General features: G+C 43.4%; 1 protein-coding gene across 3 annotated transcripts in view; it reads right to left on the minus strand.

The window, feature by feature from the left end:
- Window positions 1–911: 911 nt before the first annotated feature.
- The window catches only part of LOC122551438 (NACHT and WD repeat domain-containing protein 2), a 125,528-nt gene continuing 107,610 nt past the window's right edge, over window positions 912–18,829 (minus strand). For all 3 annotated transcript variants that reach the window (XM_043693346.1, XM_043693356.1, XM_043693365.1), the window contains 2 exons: window positions 13,805–14,394; window positions 912–7,887 (listed from right to left, as the gene is read on the minus strand). In XM_043693346.1, the coding sequence (XP_043549281.1) occupies window positions 3,949–7,887; window positions 13,805–14,394 (4,529 nt within the window). In that variant the 3' untranslated portion in view covers window positions 912–3,948. The remainder of the gene's footprint in view (window positions 7,888–13,804; window positions 14,395–18,829) is intronic.

Below are 18,829 nucleotides of genomic sequence, written 5' to 3' on the forward strand. Positions count from 1 at the left end.
TGACTTATGAATGTCGGTAACATGGGCTTGTTGCCAGCTTATGTGACTTTGGGAAGTCTGCATCTCCTGATGGCTGAGCAAGGACTGGTGATAAATTTAAAGGATGGCCACCACTTTGTTAGATTTAGAAATCGATTTGCAAGGCTTTCTGAAAAAGCTCAGCATTTTAAATCTGCAGCATCTGTTGCTCCTGCACGAAAAGACATTGCATTGTCCAGGGAGATGATTCCTCTGGTCATTGGTCATGATCATTTGCTAACATTCAACTGAGTTTCGAGATGTTACAGTCCAGCTAGCCCATCCCGTGCAGCGCTCACAGAGATAGGACAGAGTGGATAATTCTCATGCTTTCACCGCCTTTCCCCTTCCTTGCTGGCAACCTCCTAAGTGGGCTGCATACATTTTGGACTCACTAGCTCAGGTTCTGAATTTTGTACCTGACGCTCCAGCTCTCAGTGTCAGCTCAGCAAGTACTCAGTGAAAAAACTTCCATCTTCAATCCTGTGCCTGCAGGTCAATCACCTGCAAGCCCAAGTGACTCTCACAGTGAGTGAAGGAAGCCACATATAAGTCACTAGTTTTCACTAGGCAGGTTAGTGAAGGCACCAGAGGTCAACTAAATTGCAGATACAGGATTAAATCATATTCAAATTATAGGCAAGTAGGGAATTGAGTGTATCTATGAGTTTGATTAGATTACTTACAGTGTGGAAACAGGCCCTTCAGCCCAACAAGTCCACACCGAACCGCCGAAGTGCAACCCACCCTACATTTACCCCTTCAACTAACACTATGGGCAATTTAGCATGGCCAATTCACCTAACCTGCACATTTTTGGACTGTGGGAGGAAACTGGAGCACCCGGAGGAAACCCACGCAGACACGGGGAGAATGTGCAAACTCCACACACTCAGTCGCCTGAGGCGGGAATTGAACCGGGTCTCTGGTGCTGTGAGGCAGCAATGCTAACCACAGTTTCCTGCCTTCAACATGAGGTTTCCTGGCACCAGCTCCTGCCGCCATCAAGGGGTGTAGGATTCCTAATGTCATGTGATCTGGCAGCAAACCCACATTACCTACATACACAAGTCAGCACTGCACTATCGACTTCACCCAAACATGGTCCCACAGGAGATCCCTGTTTCCTGCCATTGCCTTGACCCTTTGCAGTTTCCCTGCATATGGGATAGTTTGATGGGTGTCTCCCAGCTCAGTTCTCTGTGCCTGCTTCATTGAGCTTTAGCTCTGGGCTGTGAGAGCTGCAAACACTGTCTCTGGGTGATGCACTTGTGAAGGGACATTCCGCATCATTCTGAAGTGATGGAAAACCACAGCTGGGCTGAAAGTTGGTGCGAAGAAGTAGTCCTGATCCAGGACTTGGGGAGGTGAAGGCTGGGGCTGGCAAAGCAGTGCTTCCCCTCCTTGACAGTGTTTGCATTGAGGTCTCCTGAACCGGAGCTCTCTTCCACACTGTTGCTGCCTGGCTCATTATGTGCAGCCTGGAGAGAGCCTCTTCCAGAAGCTGGCGATTCCTGTTTGGGGACTGGGGTTACTGCTGTGGTGTCTAACACCCTCCCACCCCTACATATTGCCAGCTCTTCATCCAGACACTGCTCATGGCCTCCCATTCTGTCAAGGGCACTTCTTTGGCAGCATGGTGGCTGGAAAGGTTGCTGGCCAGCACATCAGTGATAGCAGAAAGCTATTCCACTGACAGCTCTAAGGCCCCAGTTTCCACTAGCACATCCCCCCCAGTGTCACTGGCCTTCTCAGTCCCCATCTCCTCTATGTCTGTAACACCACCCCCCATCAAACCTCTCCTGCATAGGTGACATCAGCAGTGGAGTGCGGTGGCCTTGGAGTTAACATCCACCTCGTCTGAAAGGTGTGGTAGATCCTTAATTTCTGCATTAACACAAGACAGACCCATTTTACATCTCTCCATTGACTTCAATAGAAATCAAATTTCAGAAATAGAAGTGGTGCAAGATATAAAATGGGATCTTTACTCTCGTCCAGATTTTCCTAATGCACAAGGTCAAGACCTAACTCAGTAAGTGTGATCCTGTAATGTCCTATAACCCCTCCTGTTAATCTTTGGATAATCAGGAAATATCTTCAGTATTTTTCTTGGATGATTGCTAGTGTTGGATCAGCCACGTAGAGTTGTTGGTGCTATTACTGTGTCACGGTTCAATGCTATAATACGACTGCACTTGTGAATGGTGCAGTGGAGGAGACACTCTCCTCAACAATATCCTACTGTTATTCTAAATTTGTGTTGGCTTCAATAGAAAACTTTTCTAAATATGTTTCCGTAATAGTTCATCAAATTTAAGCTGCATAAAAAATCCAGCTAGTGTAATTTAAAGTCTTCACATTTTTCTTTCTTACATAGACAGAAAGATCCCTGATCCAGAAATTGTAAGTTGTTTTCCAAGTATCTTTTTTAAAGGACTATCCTTTCCTATTTGAGGAAGTAATGAGCTTAAATGATTGACTGATTAAAGCAATGCTCCACTGAGTATATGAAGTCATATGCAGCTAGGCTGGTAGAGTATTATAAATAATAACACTGTCTTTTTTTTACTACCAGGTACACTGCATGCCACCTGAAGGGTAGAATCATATATCACTGCAACTGGCTTAGAGTTAGTGCATCTCTTAGATGTATTAAGACAAGTAATTGCTAACAGTCTTTATTTGATACAAACAGAAACTTGATGATAGAGATGCAATTATATGGGTAGAAAAGTCCCATTTACAAAGTCTATAGCTTTCATTGAAGTGTCTGTCTAGCCTTAAGGTCTAGCCTATGATAGATTATCTAGTCCCCTAAAGAGTTCGGAACACAAGTGATGCTCTGTAGCTTAACTGGAGATACACAATGATGCTTGGGAAGTGTCTGCAATAGACTGCGACCATGTGATTATAACTGCAGTGATTTGCATTTTATAACCATCATTTTACTTAATACTTCAGAAGTTAAAAACCTCAACAGCTTTGATGCAGCTTAATGTGCGTCACTGGAGAAAACATGAGAAAGTGCCCCTTTTAAAAGGTAATAGACCTGAATGGTCCAGAAATGGGGGAATCATGTCAGAATCTGGCTGAATTTGTGAATTACTAAATTGTGGCTGATCGTTCAACTTTTCCACGGTTTGGCTAATGAAATACTTATTTTATTTTTGAACCAAACTTCTGTGGAACAGTAGACAGTACAAGTTATACATCGTAGTACCTTATCCAGAAAGCACTTCAGGAATGATAAATAACGGCACTCCTAGTTTGTGAAAACTGATGTAATGCACTGTATTTCTCTACATACAGTATAACATCATTCACAGCACTTGACAGGTGATTGTGCTTGTATGTTAAAAACGTGTCATTTCTTTGTTAAAAAGGAATGAAATCCAAGAGGTAAAGTCATCACTTTCATTAATACCTGATCAGATATCAATATGTTCTTTCATTTATTTTATCCATGTCCCATGGCATCTTCTCCTTGCTAAGAATTCAGGAAAATATGAGATTGTACTGTCCATTTAAAGCCCACCTAAAAATAAGTCATTTTGGCAAAATTTACATGGATACTTGAGCCGGTAGTAACATTGTTTAGTGAAAACTCCTTTAGACGTGAAACATTATGATAAGTAAGCAGATGTAAATAAATGAGCATGCTGAACACCAGCTACAGGAATCAAACAAAAGTTGGGAATAGTCACAAAACTAAATTAAAATAAACATGTGCAATGGAAGAAATAACTTTACCCCCTGAGATATTAGTCCCCTTGAAATAGCAAAGATCTATTTTAAAGTGACAAAACTGTTTAATACTCAAGAAGCATAAAAGAAATACCTTTGAGTGACTTTCAAAATGGCACTCAACATTAAAAAATATTTTTTCTGTATAAGGGACTCTTCTTGCACACACAAAAAATCCATGGCTTAGCTTTCTGCTGGAAAATTTTGACATTTATAGTCTATCTGTAATGTCGAACCTGTTTTGTCAGAGTAGTAAGGTTGTTTTTTGGTAGGCGCTGTCTCCAGTGTATCACTTGAATCAGAGACTGTAATTGGACTATCCCTGGCAAAGACTTCAGAAGACTCTCTCCATACGCAGTCAGCTGTATATTTGCACATAAAGTTTGCACGCTTAGGCCTGATTTGCTGAGACGTGCTATTAAAAATTTGACGGCTGTTTGAAGTGGCAATTTTAATTTTTAAGGCAGCATCAACCCGATCGACCACAGTGTAGGTCCCGATGCTGCCATCATCAAAACCCACAATAATGTTAAGGTGTCGCTGTGACAGACTCAGAAAAGCAGGCGTCTTGTAAAGTGAGCATGCTCCAATATTTTTACCATCGGCCAATCTGACAACTATTAAACTAGACACAGCCCCATTATCATTTTCTTCACTGTTGTTTCTGAAACAAATGTATACCAGGTAACGACCATCACGTGATAATTTCTGACGCCAGATGATTCCAGTGGCTGGGACAAGGCGCAGTTTTCCGTTGTTCAGATCCATAATGTTAATGTTGTCATCACCTCGGGACAAAATTCCCAGTTTCCCATTGGGAGATATCTGAAAATCTTCGAGGTTTTTCAGGAAATTATTAGGGAGCTGCACACGTCTGCACACGGCTTCCTCCGTCACACTCCAAACAAACAGTGTTTCAGTAGAAGTAATAAAAACCACATAGTCTGGAGAATCAGGGATGAGCTTGACATTTACAATGGTTGTACCATCATCACAGCAGAACTTTTTTGTTACACTTCCTGTCCACAAGCTTACAGCCAGCAGCTTGTTTTTTGAAACACCAATTACAAACGTGTTAGGATATGTGATAAATGCATTCTGCATGGGAACCAGAATATTGCAGACTTTGTGACCAGTGGACAGTCTCCACACTCGAGAGACACCTTGGTTACAGAGTGAGACTACAAACTGGTCATTGTGTGTAATCAGTAGTTGGGAGATCCGCTGCCCATTGATCCGAAAGATGTTGTCCCCAGTAACTGTGTTCCAGATGTATTGGGTGCCTTTGTCATCGGAAGTGACCATCAACTCTCCAGAGTATGTGAGAACACAGTTTTCCACAATACCGTCATGTTTAAACATAGCTTCAATGTATCCAGTACTGAAGCTCCATTTATGAACAAATTCAGAGCCATCCAATGTGTAGATTAGCTCACCTCTGCCTGGCAGGAGAATACTTTGAATTGCTTTGCCTGTTTTGTCAATGTTCGAGATTGCTGTTATTATGTCTATATCCCAGACAGAAAGGACACCACTGGTTGTCAAAGACAGTAACAAATTGTGTAGATTTGACTTGACCAACTTTACAATGGCCCCTGAGATTTCCTGCAAACTTGCCATACACTGTCCAGTGTCTCTCCGCCACACGAATATTGATGACATATGTTCCATGGAAGCAATAATTGAGTCACCATTTTTGGAGAGGACAGCTGATATGAAGCGCTCATTTCGTTTTGCTTTGAACTTCTCAGCCACTTTCCAGACATTAGTGTCCAACATTTCAATGCTGAATGTCTTACAAATGAGGATTGCACTTTGGTCTTCTGCCAGCTCTAAACTCACCACTTCATTATCCTTTCCCTGACAGTCAAAGTCCTCAATAAGTTGAGGGTTAGTAATTTCATCAATATTCCAGACGGACAAACTGCCTTCATTATCAATCATGACCATTTCTTGAGCTGCAGCCAGGATGAGAAGAGATTTCACATACCCACCAGACAGCTCAGACGTCACTGTTGAGAGCTTCTCACCACTTCCCAAGAGGAAAATGGTTGTAGTGTTCAGGTATTGCCCACAGAATGCATAAACTCCATCTGGAGAACTTTGGACACAAGTCACTTCATACCAGCAATGGAATTGGTAGAGTGGCCAGCCATATATTAAATCAATTACATGCACGTCTTTACTCCCTTGCAACCATGCGAGGGCATGGTTAATTGATAATGTGAAGCCACGAATAAAACAGTTACCCCCGCCTGCAATACAGTGCTTGGAGCCCTTGACTTCCACCTCTGATAATAGACATGAGTTATGATTGTCATATATCAACAATGTGTTTTTTGTTGTTGATACAACAAGATACTTTTCATCATGAGTAAGTTTCATCCCTAACACGGCTGAGTTTGCAGTTGTAATCTGGCGCTGAATTTGTTGTGATTCCACATCCCAGGTGGTAATTGAACCATTTTCCAGTGCAGCAATGATCACACTGGGGCTCAATGTAGGCAGCACCTCAATCACATGGATGTAGCTGGTTGTTAGTGGGAGTCTTTCAGGGCTATATGTCACATCCAGTGAGGAATGCAAAGGCACTATTGAGCAATACTTTGGGCCGTCCTTGTCGCACTCTAAAAGAAGATGTCTAAGCTTTGGTAAAGAGCTAACAACAGGTAGAAGCCTTTGTTGCAGCTCAGCAGACAGAGAGCCTGGGTTCCTTGAAACTTTCAATTTGATACCTCGCAGTGTCCTTCCCAGAAATTTCAGTTCTTTCTCCTGTGAATAATTGTAAGCAAGGTCTATGTCAGAAAGGACTTTGTCAAGGTGACCAATTTTGATCATGGTGTACAGCCAACTGAAATTCATAATGACACTGTACATCAGATCATCTGTCCTCCCACTTCTAGTCAGATGATGCAGTAGCTCAGTACTTTTCCTATGATTCACAAAAAAGATGTCGGGCTCTAATGAGTTACACTGGAAGACCCACGGCTGCTCAGGGGCTTGCCTGTCAAAAGTCTTTTCACCAATTTGTTTTTCATCATTAATGCTTTTATTGTTAATGTCCAGAGATTGGCTGTGACTTTGCTCAGGATGAAAAGACCTTGGTCTCCCACCAGCCCACACTCCTAAAAAGTAATCTGCCATGATGCTGTGCATTTCATGTATTTCTTCCTGATTCTGCAGGTACAGTTTCTGAGCAATCAGGTGAAGGTGGCGATTTGCCCACACTAGGAGTGTGACACTTCTCACCTGCCTCTCCATTAAGTAACCACGTAGCTCCTCTTTCAATCTTGAGATGAAGTAACACGGTAACCGCAGTGGATTCTGAAGTTTAGTGTTTGCTGTGATTTCACTTACAACATAATTATCAAGTGAAAGGACATCTTCCAGCTCCATTTCACTCAGTCCAGTTTTGGACATTGTGATGAAGCCAAGTGCTCTTGAGACCAGCCTAGGGCCACACTTATTTTCGAGGGACCAGAAAAGGTGCTCAATACTTTCATGCACTGTCACACAAAGGGAAGTGTCATCAACATCCTTGTGTGATCTCCATTGCTTGACCTCGTGGTAAATCAGATTAACAAACATAGGCAGAGTACATTTTGAGAGTGCTTCATTGACATAGATCTGCTGACCTGAAGTGACCTTTCTTTTCACTTGTAAAAGCTGATGTTTAAGAATTTGGCTGCAGATCTTCCTGTCACGTTGAGGCAGTTCAATGTAATTATCATTGTCCTGTATCAAGCACCTCAGTTTTTGCAGAATGCCATGCTTGTTTGGCAGAGTTGATAATATCACACGTACTGAACGAGGAAGGTGAATGGGGAGCCACCATAATTTGCGTGCCTCCTCACCATCTGAAAGCTGCTCCAGAGCATCAAAAATTAATACCAGTGGTCGATGAAATGAAGACTCGTTCAGAAGGTTGACGAATAATTCCCTCAGGTCTTGTACTTTTTGAGGATAATGGTGTATGAGGCATCGATAGTTAATGGCTAATTGTTCACAGAGACTTTGCAGCAGTGGTTTGAGCTCTGTACTTAACTCTGTTGTTCCCAAAAATCTCACTGTTATAACTGGTTCTGAATTGGGGCCCAGTTCCTCTTGAAGCCAAGAATGGGCCTGAAATATAAAATGACATTACAAGTTTTTAACAGACATTTGGCGACACATAAAATGGTTTAATGATTATTCTTATTATTGAAAATTTGCTCCTGGAGTATATACATTAATTTTGATTGAACTGCTGGATACAGATAAAAACTCCATCAGTGTTAATCACAAACCAAATAACAGTTATCATCATTTTTTAAATTATGGATTATTATTCCATTCTGATTAGTGCCAAGACACCAAGCAGAGGTTATCATCTCTTGATTACCTCATCTTTAAATACACTCTCTCTGGGATGTACCACAATCAAATTTTAAATGACTCTTTGAAAGATATTCTGAAATTTTGTACTTTGTTTTACACTTATGTTTTTAAAACCAAAAGAAAAGTCTCTGACATTAAAATTATTATTTGTAACGCAGAGTTCTGATTAGTGATTCTCTCATTCACTTAGAATGCTTTTCCCAACACTGTCATAAAAGTATGTCCACTTGAGCAATGCTGTATAAGGTTTGACAGTAGTCATTAACCAGTGTTTGGCAATGAGTACATCACTTGTTCGCAAGCACATGGCTTTCTGGCTTACCTTAATTTCCAAAATAAAAGCCTTATCAAAACTGCTTGTGAAGAACAGTACTATATTAACAAAAAAAATCACACAGCTGCATCCATGAATAATCTTTTATTAGTTGTTGAAAATATAATCTAACAATTACAATATCTTCTGTTCTTACCTGTGGAATAATGATCACCTGGACACAAAACATGGATGAAAATCTAATGGAAAGGATCTTACTGTGATGGAGCTCATGCAGTGTGACACAAAGCTGCACACAGAATTATTACAGCCGACGAACAAAAGGTTTTATGAAGTTCCTTTAAGAATGACAAAGAAGTAGAAGGGCTTAAGGAGTAGCAGTAAATAAGAGAAGGGTGTGAGGCAGGGAAATGAATGCACATTCCATTGTTAATTTTAAGGAAGAATGATTAAAAGTTGTTGAACGAAGATACGAAGAGATTCAGGAAAAAGTGAATGTATGAAATTAAATTATTGAACAGAAATGACCTGATTAAATGGTGGAACTGTGTCAAGTAGCTAAATAGTCTATTTTTGCACTCCTACATTCCTATTCTGAGATCAAGGGGAAAAAAAGCTGAAACATAAGATTATTTGAATCCTAAAGCGAGTTGGTTAAGAGTACCCTTTATTTGGTTGTAACAAGAAAATTAAGGTATCGAGTAAAATTAATAGCTGGCTGAAAAATATTACAGCATCCTATACTATTGCATCCAATCTCCTTAGAAACTTTCACATTTAGAAAGCAAAACAATCCACAACATGCTGCCAAATATCTTTCTTCGAATTTTAAATAAAATAATTGGGATACTGGCAATGGATATCCGCTTTTGAATATGGATTTGTAGAGTAGTGTAATGAAGTAACTTAGCAGTTAGTGACACCTGCCTTGTAAATTGTATTATTTTGTAACCAAAATCAATAAGAGAGTAAATCATCACTGACTGAGCCTAGATCCTGGGACATCAGCAAACCTATTGGCCTTTGGAATGTCAGCAGTCACCAGCTGAAATGTCTGAGACATTGTTATAGCTTTCTTCAGCTGCTTTGTATAATATTGTATACTGTGACACCACTTATCCTCAAGTACACCTGTAAACAGTATAAGGATCGGACTACATGCAGCTGTGCTAACCTATCTCTCTGATATATAATCAAATCTTAAGAATACCTCATGATTGTTGACAGCTAAACAATAAATGCTGTGGGCAAAACAATTTGTGTCTATGGTTACTAAAACAAAAGGATAACTTAAAGTGGAAAATATTGAAAAAATTCAGCAGGCCTAACAGCATTGGCAGAGAGAAACAAAAGTTAATATGTTAGGTCAATGACCTTTTCCCAGAACTGGAAATGGTTAGAGACATAGCAGATTTTAATCAACTACTGAGACAGAGAAAGAAGAAAGGTGACAAGAAAGAGTAAAGGGAGGGTCTGTAATAGGCTGGAGGACAAGACAGATTAAATGGCCAAATGTTGATAATGATATATGGCAAATGGAGAGGTTAAAAAGGGTAAGTTGTAAGGATTATGTCTTTTTATTTTTGTGACTTTAGAAGCAGTGGACTGGAATGAAAAAGCATTATTTTTAAAAACAGGGTTCATAATTTCATAGCAAGGAATCTTATACCTATTGTAAACTCTTTTTTTGTGGCTGTGGGTTCCTTCAACATACAGACAATAAGCAGCCATAGTTTCCAAGTGAAGCTGATTAGTTCTCAGCTAACTGAGCAGTGTGGAAGTGGAAACAAGTTACAGAGACACAAACATGCAGAGAGAGAAAGACACAGAAGGATGTGCTGTTGTTTTCTCCAGAAGAGTCTGGTCTCTGCTGTAAAAGAAATCTTGGTTTAATTTGAAGAAAACCAGTTACCTTTTCTGCTGTGGACTGTGACTTCTGAATTGATAAATCAGAGACATTTTCCAAGTGAACCACAGGAGGCTTCCAGAGAAAGACAAGTGAACACTCAGGGCCTGACTAGTCGAACTAGGATCATCTCAACATTAGAATTGGGAAATAAAGACCACTGAACTAACCTCCCATTTTTTTCTACCTGTCAATAACCTATTTTTCGTGTTTGTTTGTGTGAGCATGTAAGGGGGAGCTTATGGGATGATTAGCGTTTTAATTAGTAGTGCTTTATGCCAATAGTTTTTATTTGTTTACCTAGAGTCTAATTACTTATGTTACAACATAGGGTAAACCCTCCTGCTTAATTTAAACTAGCAACACAGACAAGATTTATCCTTTGCAGTAATCTGTGAAAATTTGAGAGGCCAAGAACTATTTAAAGTAAAAATTAACAACTTCATTTCTTAAAGTATAACAGAGAATAATTAACTCATAACTAATTACACCTCCTTCCTCTAACCTATCTGTTACCTTCCCTTCTATAATACTAGTCCGATAAACTCCCAATTAAGATTTACAGGAAAATTCAAATTTTAAAACCAGTCAGTGGCCGAATCTTCTTGTTATCTTCATCGGTAGATTTGCTCTCCAGGTTGGTGTTGATGTTTTACTCTATGCAAACTCCTTCTCTAGATTGGTACCTCTCAGAAAGTTCTGACGAGCAGTCTACAGCTGTTGGTCTGGTGGTAGTTCTCCTCCCAACTGTTCAATTTTTCCCAGTCTTATACCCCAAAGCATCAGATTGTGTCATTGGTTTTTAAGATTGTCCATATACTCAATTCAAACTTGATTGGAATTTAGTATTTTATCGGGGTATAATTTAAACTGATTAGCTGAATTTGAAACTGTTTTGTTGTTTCCAGGCAACTAGGTACCCTGTAGCTGGAGCACATATTACATTGTGTCTTGTTGAGAACACTTGGTGCTGTCACTGCTAGCTTTTACTCTCTCACAGGTATAATTCACTCACAATTTCATAACACTTACAATAAATAGTAATTTTTATTTTGTACAGAAACCTAATCTGTGCTTTCTAACAACTTTGGTTTGACAGTCAGGTAAACTGGGCTACTATGCATACTTAAAGAAAATTCACATTTGATATGATTCTTAGAGTAGCAGGCTCAATTTAAAGAGCACCACATCAGTTGATTGTAACAAAGTAAAGAATGAAAAGACTTGGTCTAGATTATGTGTAAACAGGACAAACAGAAAATTATCAACAAGTGCCATCAAGCCAAAAATAAAAAAAAATTATGGCTTGAAATTACTGACATCAATATTAAATCCAGACAGGTGCAAAATGCCTAATCAAAAGATAAATTACAATTCCCCAAGCCTACATATTTGTCAGATCACTTACATAGCTCCTTTGTCCTTTTCACCCTGGCACCCTACTTCCTTTTCCCATCATCCAGTAGCCTGGCACCATATGCCATCTGGCTCTTTTCTTGCCTTGATATTTCTTTAGCATTTGTTGCATTTGCAAATGTTTCCAGCTCTAATAAATGAATGGTCAGTGACATGAAATGTTATCACTTTAACTGGGATGAACATGACTAAAACCTATAGAATTTAAAGAAAATCATGGTGCAGATTTTCCAATGGTCAGATAGTTGTTATTCCAGTGTGGTTGGGAAATGTGCATGGGGATGCTGCAGAATTCCCATTGTCGCAGATTTTGACGGACTGCCTCTGCACATTGAACTTTCTACTGGGCAAATCCTCTCCACATGGACTCTTCTACAAATATCCAAAGATTCCATCAAATATTTTGGAGGGTTTAGATTAAATTAATTAAATAATTACTTAGGACATGGTCTAACTCTTGCGTAACAATCCAATTGATCCCGTTCTTACCTCACACATCCCCAAGTACTTATTTCATACATCCTGTAGGACTGAGTGGAAAATTTCCCATCCTCTAAAATATTGGACTAAAAATCTGGACTTTTCTCATATCTGAAATACTGGACAAAATCTTGAGCTCAGACTGCAAAAAATACAAACAGAGCCAGAATGATTTTCATCTGGGACTATTGTTCCAATTTATGCCTCCACTCTAAGAGAACAATGAACTAAAACCTAACACTCTGACCAGAAACTAACTTTAACCCCTTGGGCTACCCAACACAGACAGTTTGGAACCTCAGAGATACTGGGCATTCAACTTCAATCAAAATACATTCACACTCACCCTTGACGATCAGGAAGCTCGAGTGACCACAAAGAGAATACCAAAAACACAATGAACACAATGGCAACCCAGATTTGACAGAAGATAATGGGGCACACAGTCTATATAACAGCGAGCCCTGATCTTACCTGGGAGAGAGTCTTTTTTTTCATCAACAAGCTTCTGCAGAAAAAGCTTCCCCCCAGGCTCCCAGCCCCAACAAGCAGCTTCCCCACAGGCTCCCAGCCCCAACAAGCAACTTCCCCACAGGCTCCCAGCCCCAACAAGCAGCTTCGGAACCAAGAACTGCAGAGGCCAAACAGAGAAGCTGAATCAGGAAGCCAACCAAGGGCATCATCGGAAGAAATTGGGAGAGGGGGGGGGAAGCTAACCAAACAAGATTCAAACAGGAGCTTCCACACACAGGCCTGTTCCAAACCAGGAGAACCAACAACAAGAACCTCAATAGCTAGCTGTACTTTAAGACTGTTTTCCTCAGTGGTGAGCTGAAACTCTGAAGAGCCCAAAAGACTGACCTAACTAGCAGGGAGGGGAAGTCGGGTGGTGACAGTGCAAGGAACCCTAAGCCTGATTGAAGTTTGCGACTAAAACTGCTGTTTAGTTTCTAATAGTGTTTATTCTGTCTCTGATTTAATAGTGTCTTTAATTATTGCCCTCATTGTAACTGATTATATCAATTTCACCATCTACTACATTTGCCTTTATTTATGGTGTTATACTTAGCTTTTGTACTTCATAAACACAGAGATTCTTTTGCCCTGAAACACGTGTCTACTGCCTTCTCCATTTCACATTCCCTAAGTCCAGTATCAGAACCCGGCAGCTGGGGGTGACTTGAACCACCTGAATATCAGCAAATTTCTGATCACGAATCAGAAGTGTACAACCCCCAAGCACTCCTCTCTCAAACCACTCCATTCCCTGACCTTGACCCAACAATCACCGCGCTCTCTCCTGAGTCCTGATCCCCCCAGCCAGGCTCCGCACCAACCACTCACTCTTCCCTCACTCTAGACCCAACACTCCTCTTCCCAATGAGTGAAAAGATTCACACTATCCACTAGTCTGAGCTGATTTAAAAGTGATATGTGAACGTGGAACCTATTATGTTGACTCTCCAGACTATTTCACTGTTTGTTTTCTCTCAAGCCAACACAGACTAATTTTGTAAATGTAAATAGATTTTGACTGATTCAATAAAACCATCAAATATTAAAATACTTTGATAAACCACTTTTACCTGTTCAGCCACTTTTGCCAGTAGGAGTGTTTTGCCTGTGCATGGTCCACCGTAGACAACAAGTGGACTCATATGTCCTGCTTTACAAGGCAGTATATACTTGTGTATGAGGTTCAGAGCCTCACATTGGTACTGATAGAGAGAGGAGTACATTTTACAAAGGGACAAGTGCTGCAGAACCTCATCATAAAGTGCATCTGTTTCAATATCAAAGTTTTGTTGAACTGTAGACTGGATAATGTCAATCATATCATCGTAGAATTGTTTACAAAGACCTTCAACGTAGTGATTCTCCACATCCTCTGAATATCCAAGTTTCATATTGCAGTGAGTAATCGATGTGTATACTCTCAAGTTGGATGAGGCAACAATCATAGGAATAAACTCATCCCTGAGCTTCTCAAGCTTTTCATTTGCAACTGGGTCTCTTATACGTTTCCCATTGACCTCGATAACATCTGTGTATCGGCTCATAGCTGGATTCTTCACATGGCGATCAATATGAGCAATTTTCCTGATGTAACACACGCACTTTCTTAGAAATGCTGGTGTTTGGTTTCCCAGGGCAAATTCAAACTCATCCTCGATTGCTTTAAGAAAAGAGAAGCCAAGATCAATATCTTTTGAGTAAACGGTTATAACAAGTAAATATATTTCAAGATTAGAGTGGTGCTGGAAAAGCACAGCAGGTCAGGCAGCATCCGAGGAGCAGGAACAATCGGCGTTTTGGGCAAAGGCCCTTCATCAGAAATGAGGCTGGGAGCCTCAAGAGTGGAGAGATAAATGGGAGGGGGTGGAGCTGGGCAGAAGGTAGCTTAAAGTACAATAGGTGGATTGAGGTGGGGATAAAGGTGATAGGTTGGAGAGCATGGTGGAGTATTAGGTAGGAAGGAAGATTAACAGATGGGACAGGTCAGAAGGACAGTGCTGAGCTGGAAGGTTGGAACTGGGGTAAGGTGGGGGAAGGGGAAATGAGGAAACTGGTGAAGTCCACATGGATGCCATGGGCTTGAAGGGTCCCGAGGCAGAAGATGAGGCGTTCTTCCTCCAGACGTCGGGTGGTGAGGGAGCAGTGGTGGAGAAGGCCCAGGACCTCCATGTCCTCGGCAGAGTTTGGCCACAGCACAGTGGGGTTGATTGGTGCGGGTGTCCCTGAGATGTTCTCTGAAGCGCTCTGTGAGAAGGCGTCCGGTCTCCCCAATGTAGAGGAGACTGCATCGGGAGCAACGGATACAATAAATGACGTGTGGATGTGCAGGTGAAACTTTGATGGATGTGGAAGGTTCCTCTGGGGCCTTGGATGGAGGTGAGGGAGGTGTGGGCGCAAGTTTTGCAATTCCTGCGGTGGCAGGCGAAAGTGCCAGGAGGGGAGGGTGGGTTGTTAGGGGCGTGGACCTGACCAGGGAACAATCTTTACAGAAAGTGGAAAGGGGTGGGGAGGGAAATATATTCCTGCTGGAGGGGTCCATTTATCGGTGGCGGAAATGTTGGCAGATGATGCGGTTAATGCGGAGGTTGGTGGGGGGAAAGGTGAGGACCAGGAGGGTTCTGTCCTTCTTGTGGTTGGAGGGGTGGGGTTTGAGGGCGGAGGTGTGGGATGTGGATGAGATGCATTGGATGGCATCTTCAACCATGTGGGAGGGGAAATTGCGGTCTCTAAAGAAGGACACCATCTGGTGTGTTCTGTGGTGGAACTGGTCCTACTGGGAGCAGATGCAGCGGAGGCAGTGGAATTGGGAATATGGGATAGCAGGACCTTATCCCTCCTCACCGACCTATCACCTTTACCCCACCTCCATTTACCTATTGCCCTTCTAGCTACCTTCTCCCCAACTCCACTCCCCTCCCATTTAACTCTCCAGTCCCAAGGCTCCCAGCCTCATTCCTGATGAAGGGCTTTTGCCCAAAACGTTGATTTATCCTGCTTCTCAGATGCTGCCTGACCTGCTGTGTTTTTCTAGCACCACTCTAATTTTGACTGTGATCTCCAACATCTGCATTACACACTTCCACCTAGTTGATTTTAACCTTACTGCGAATCCTCTTCCAAGGATGTCTACCTTGAAGAAGTTCTCCTCTCTCTGCAAGAATCTCAGTAAGTCTCTCTCTCTCAGTGCAACCCCAGGTCATCTCCTCTGCCCTGAAGCTCTTCAACCATGTCCTGAAACAGACTCGCTACCACAGCCACATCTACTTCCTCAATGCCTGCCTTCGGAACCAATTGTTCCCACAAGGACTCCAAACACATTCAGACCAACATAGTTTGGATCTGAACAGGACAACGAGTGCAGATTATAAATCCAAAACCTCCAGCAACAGTTCTCATCCCGGATCCTCTGCTCCACACTTACAGCCATGCGCTGCCACCTAACCTCTCTACAGTCAGCTATGGCTCAACTGAGGGCCACATTCTCTCAGAACTGCAAAGGACCCCTACTGTATTATATCCCCAGAAGAATTCATACTCTCAACAAACAATATTTCTACACCATTTCTAACATCAAAAGCTGTAAGTACAACAAACTTTTATATTCCCACCTCAATAGTTAGCGCTCTTCGAACATTCCAGAAACTTCCCCCGGCCTCAGGAACTGCTCGGCCGCCATCGGCCACGAGGCTGTGCCAGCCACCATCACCACGGCGATTGATGATGTCATTTCTGTCCTCACCAACCGGTAGGTTGCAGCCATGGCTATACATGCCGCCTCCGCGACTGCCAACCAGACAACAGCCACTGCAGCCGCCAGACAACCAACCACCGCCGTGATCGGCACTAGGTTCACCACCGCTGGGAATTAATGCAAGGGCCAACCGGAAACACACTTCTGCCCCCGCCCACCACCCGCCACCTTGTTGCCTTCACAGCCACTTCCGCCCTGCTCTGACATCACCAACGCCATGTGTTCCGTGACTTCCACCCCCTTCACTGCCACTTCTCCAGCAATTTCCGCGCCCTATAATTGTACCCACTCCTTGAGTTTCGTCACTTCCGCCCATACATCATCAGTGACACCACGCGTACCGTGACTTCTGCCCTCACAACTGCCATCGTCACTACCACTTCCGCCCCCAGTGATGCCACCCACCTGCGCACTGCCTACACGCACCCCCAGCCACCCCACAGATCCCACTGTCACCATCCCCGCCCCCCAGAATCCCGAGGGGAACACCACTTCTCAAAATCTCCATCCCCATTCCCCCTACCACCACTCCCTCTCCAGTTACAGTCTCCGCCCCCACTCCCAGCTCCACACCCACACCAGATCCCAGCTCCCAGCCCTGCCAAGTTTTCACCATCCCCCCAGACCTTCCCGCTCACTGAGGACAAACGATCAGTCCTCAGCAAAGGCCTCACCTTCATCCCCATCCATCCACACATCAACGATTTCAATACGCGCCATGATGTCAAACACTTCTTCTGCCGCTTCCGCCTCCAAGCTTACTTTTAAAATCAGGACTCCCGCCCACCTTCCGAGGACCCCTTCGCCTGCCTCCAATACACTCCATCCATCTGGACACCCCGCGTTGGCCTATTACCCGCCCTCGACCTCTTTATTTCCAAATGCTGCTGACACACTGACCGCCTCAACCTGTCTATCCTCCTCCCCCACTCCAACCTCTCACCCTCACAACGCGCAGTCCTCCACTCCCTCCGCTCCAACCCCAACCTCACCATCAAACCAGCAGATAAAAAGGGTGCAGTGGTAGTTTGGCGCACTGACCTCTACACCGCTGAAACCAGACGTCAACCCCTTCTACCGCCCCCTCGACCATGACCCCACCCCCCATCACCAAACCATCATCTCTCAGAGCATCCACAACCTCACCACCTCAGGGAATTTCCCACCCACAGCTTCTAACCTCATAGTTTGGGAACCCCGCACCGTCCAATTCCACATCCTACCCAAGATCCACAAGCCTCACCACCCTGGCCGACCCACTGTCTCAGCCTGCTCCTGCCCCACCGAAATCATCTCCACCTACCTCGATACTGTCCTATTTCCCCTAGTCCAGGAACTCCCCCATACATTTGGGACACCACCCACGCCCTCCACCTCCAAGACTTCCGTTTCCTCAACCTCCAACGCCTCATCTTCACCAAGGACATCCAGTTCCTCTACACCTCCATCCACCATGACCAGAGCCTCCAAGCCGTGTTTCTTCCTCTCCTGACATCCCCACCAGTACCCTTCCACTGACACTCTCATTCGTTTGGCTGAACTGGTCCTCACCCTTAACAATTTCTCCTTCGAATCCTCCCACTTCCTCCAGAGGAAGGGGTAGACATGGGCATTCGCATGGGCCCCAGCTATGCCTGTCTTTTTGTCGGCTACATGGAACAGTCGATCTTCCGTAATTACACCAGCACCACTCCCCACCTCTTCCTCCGCTACATTGATGACTGCATTGGCGCCTCCTCGTGCTCCCGTGAGGAGGTTGAGCAATTCATCAACTTCACCAACACATTCCACCCTGACCTTAAATTCACCTGGACCATCTCTGACACCACCCTCCCTTTCCTGGACCTCCCCATCTCCATCAACGATGACTGACCCAACACTGACATTTTTTACAAACCCACCGACTCCCACAGCTACCTGGCTTACACCTATTTTTACTCTATCTCCTGCAAAAATGCAATCCCTTATTCCCAATTCCTCCACGTCTACCATAACTGCTCCCAGGAGGGCCAGTTCCATCACAGAACACACCAGATGGCCTCCTTCTTTAAAGACAGCAGCTTCCCCTCCCACGTGGTTGAAGATGCCCTCCAACGGAACTCATCCACATCCCGCACCTCTGCCCTCAGACCCCACCCCTCCATCCGCAACAAGGACAGAACCCCCCTGGTGCTCACCTTCCACCCTACCAACCTCTGCATAAATTATATCATCCACTGACATTTCCGCCACCTCCAAATGGACCCCACCACCAGGGATATATTTCCCTCCCCACCCCTTTCCGCCTTCCGCAAAGACCGTTCCCTCCGTGACTACCTGGTCAGGTCCACGCCTCCCCCCCCCT

The sequence above is a fragment of the Chiloscyllium plagiosum genome, chromosome 1 (genome assembly GCF_004010195.1).
Source record: "Chiloscyllium plagiosum isolate BGI_BamShark_2017 chromosome 1, ASM401019v2, whole genome shotgun sequence".
Classification (NCBI taxonomy): domain Eukaryota; kingdom Metazoa; phylum Chordata; class Chondrichthyes; order Orectolobiformes; family Hemiscylliidae; genus Chiloscyllium; species Chiloscyllium plagiosum.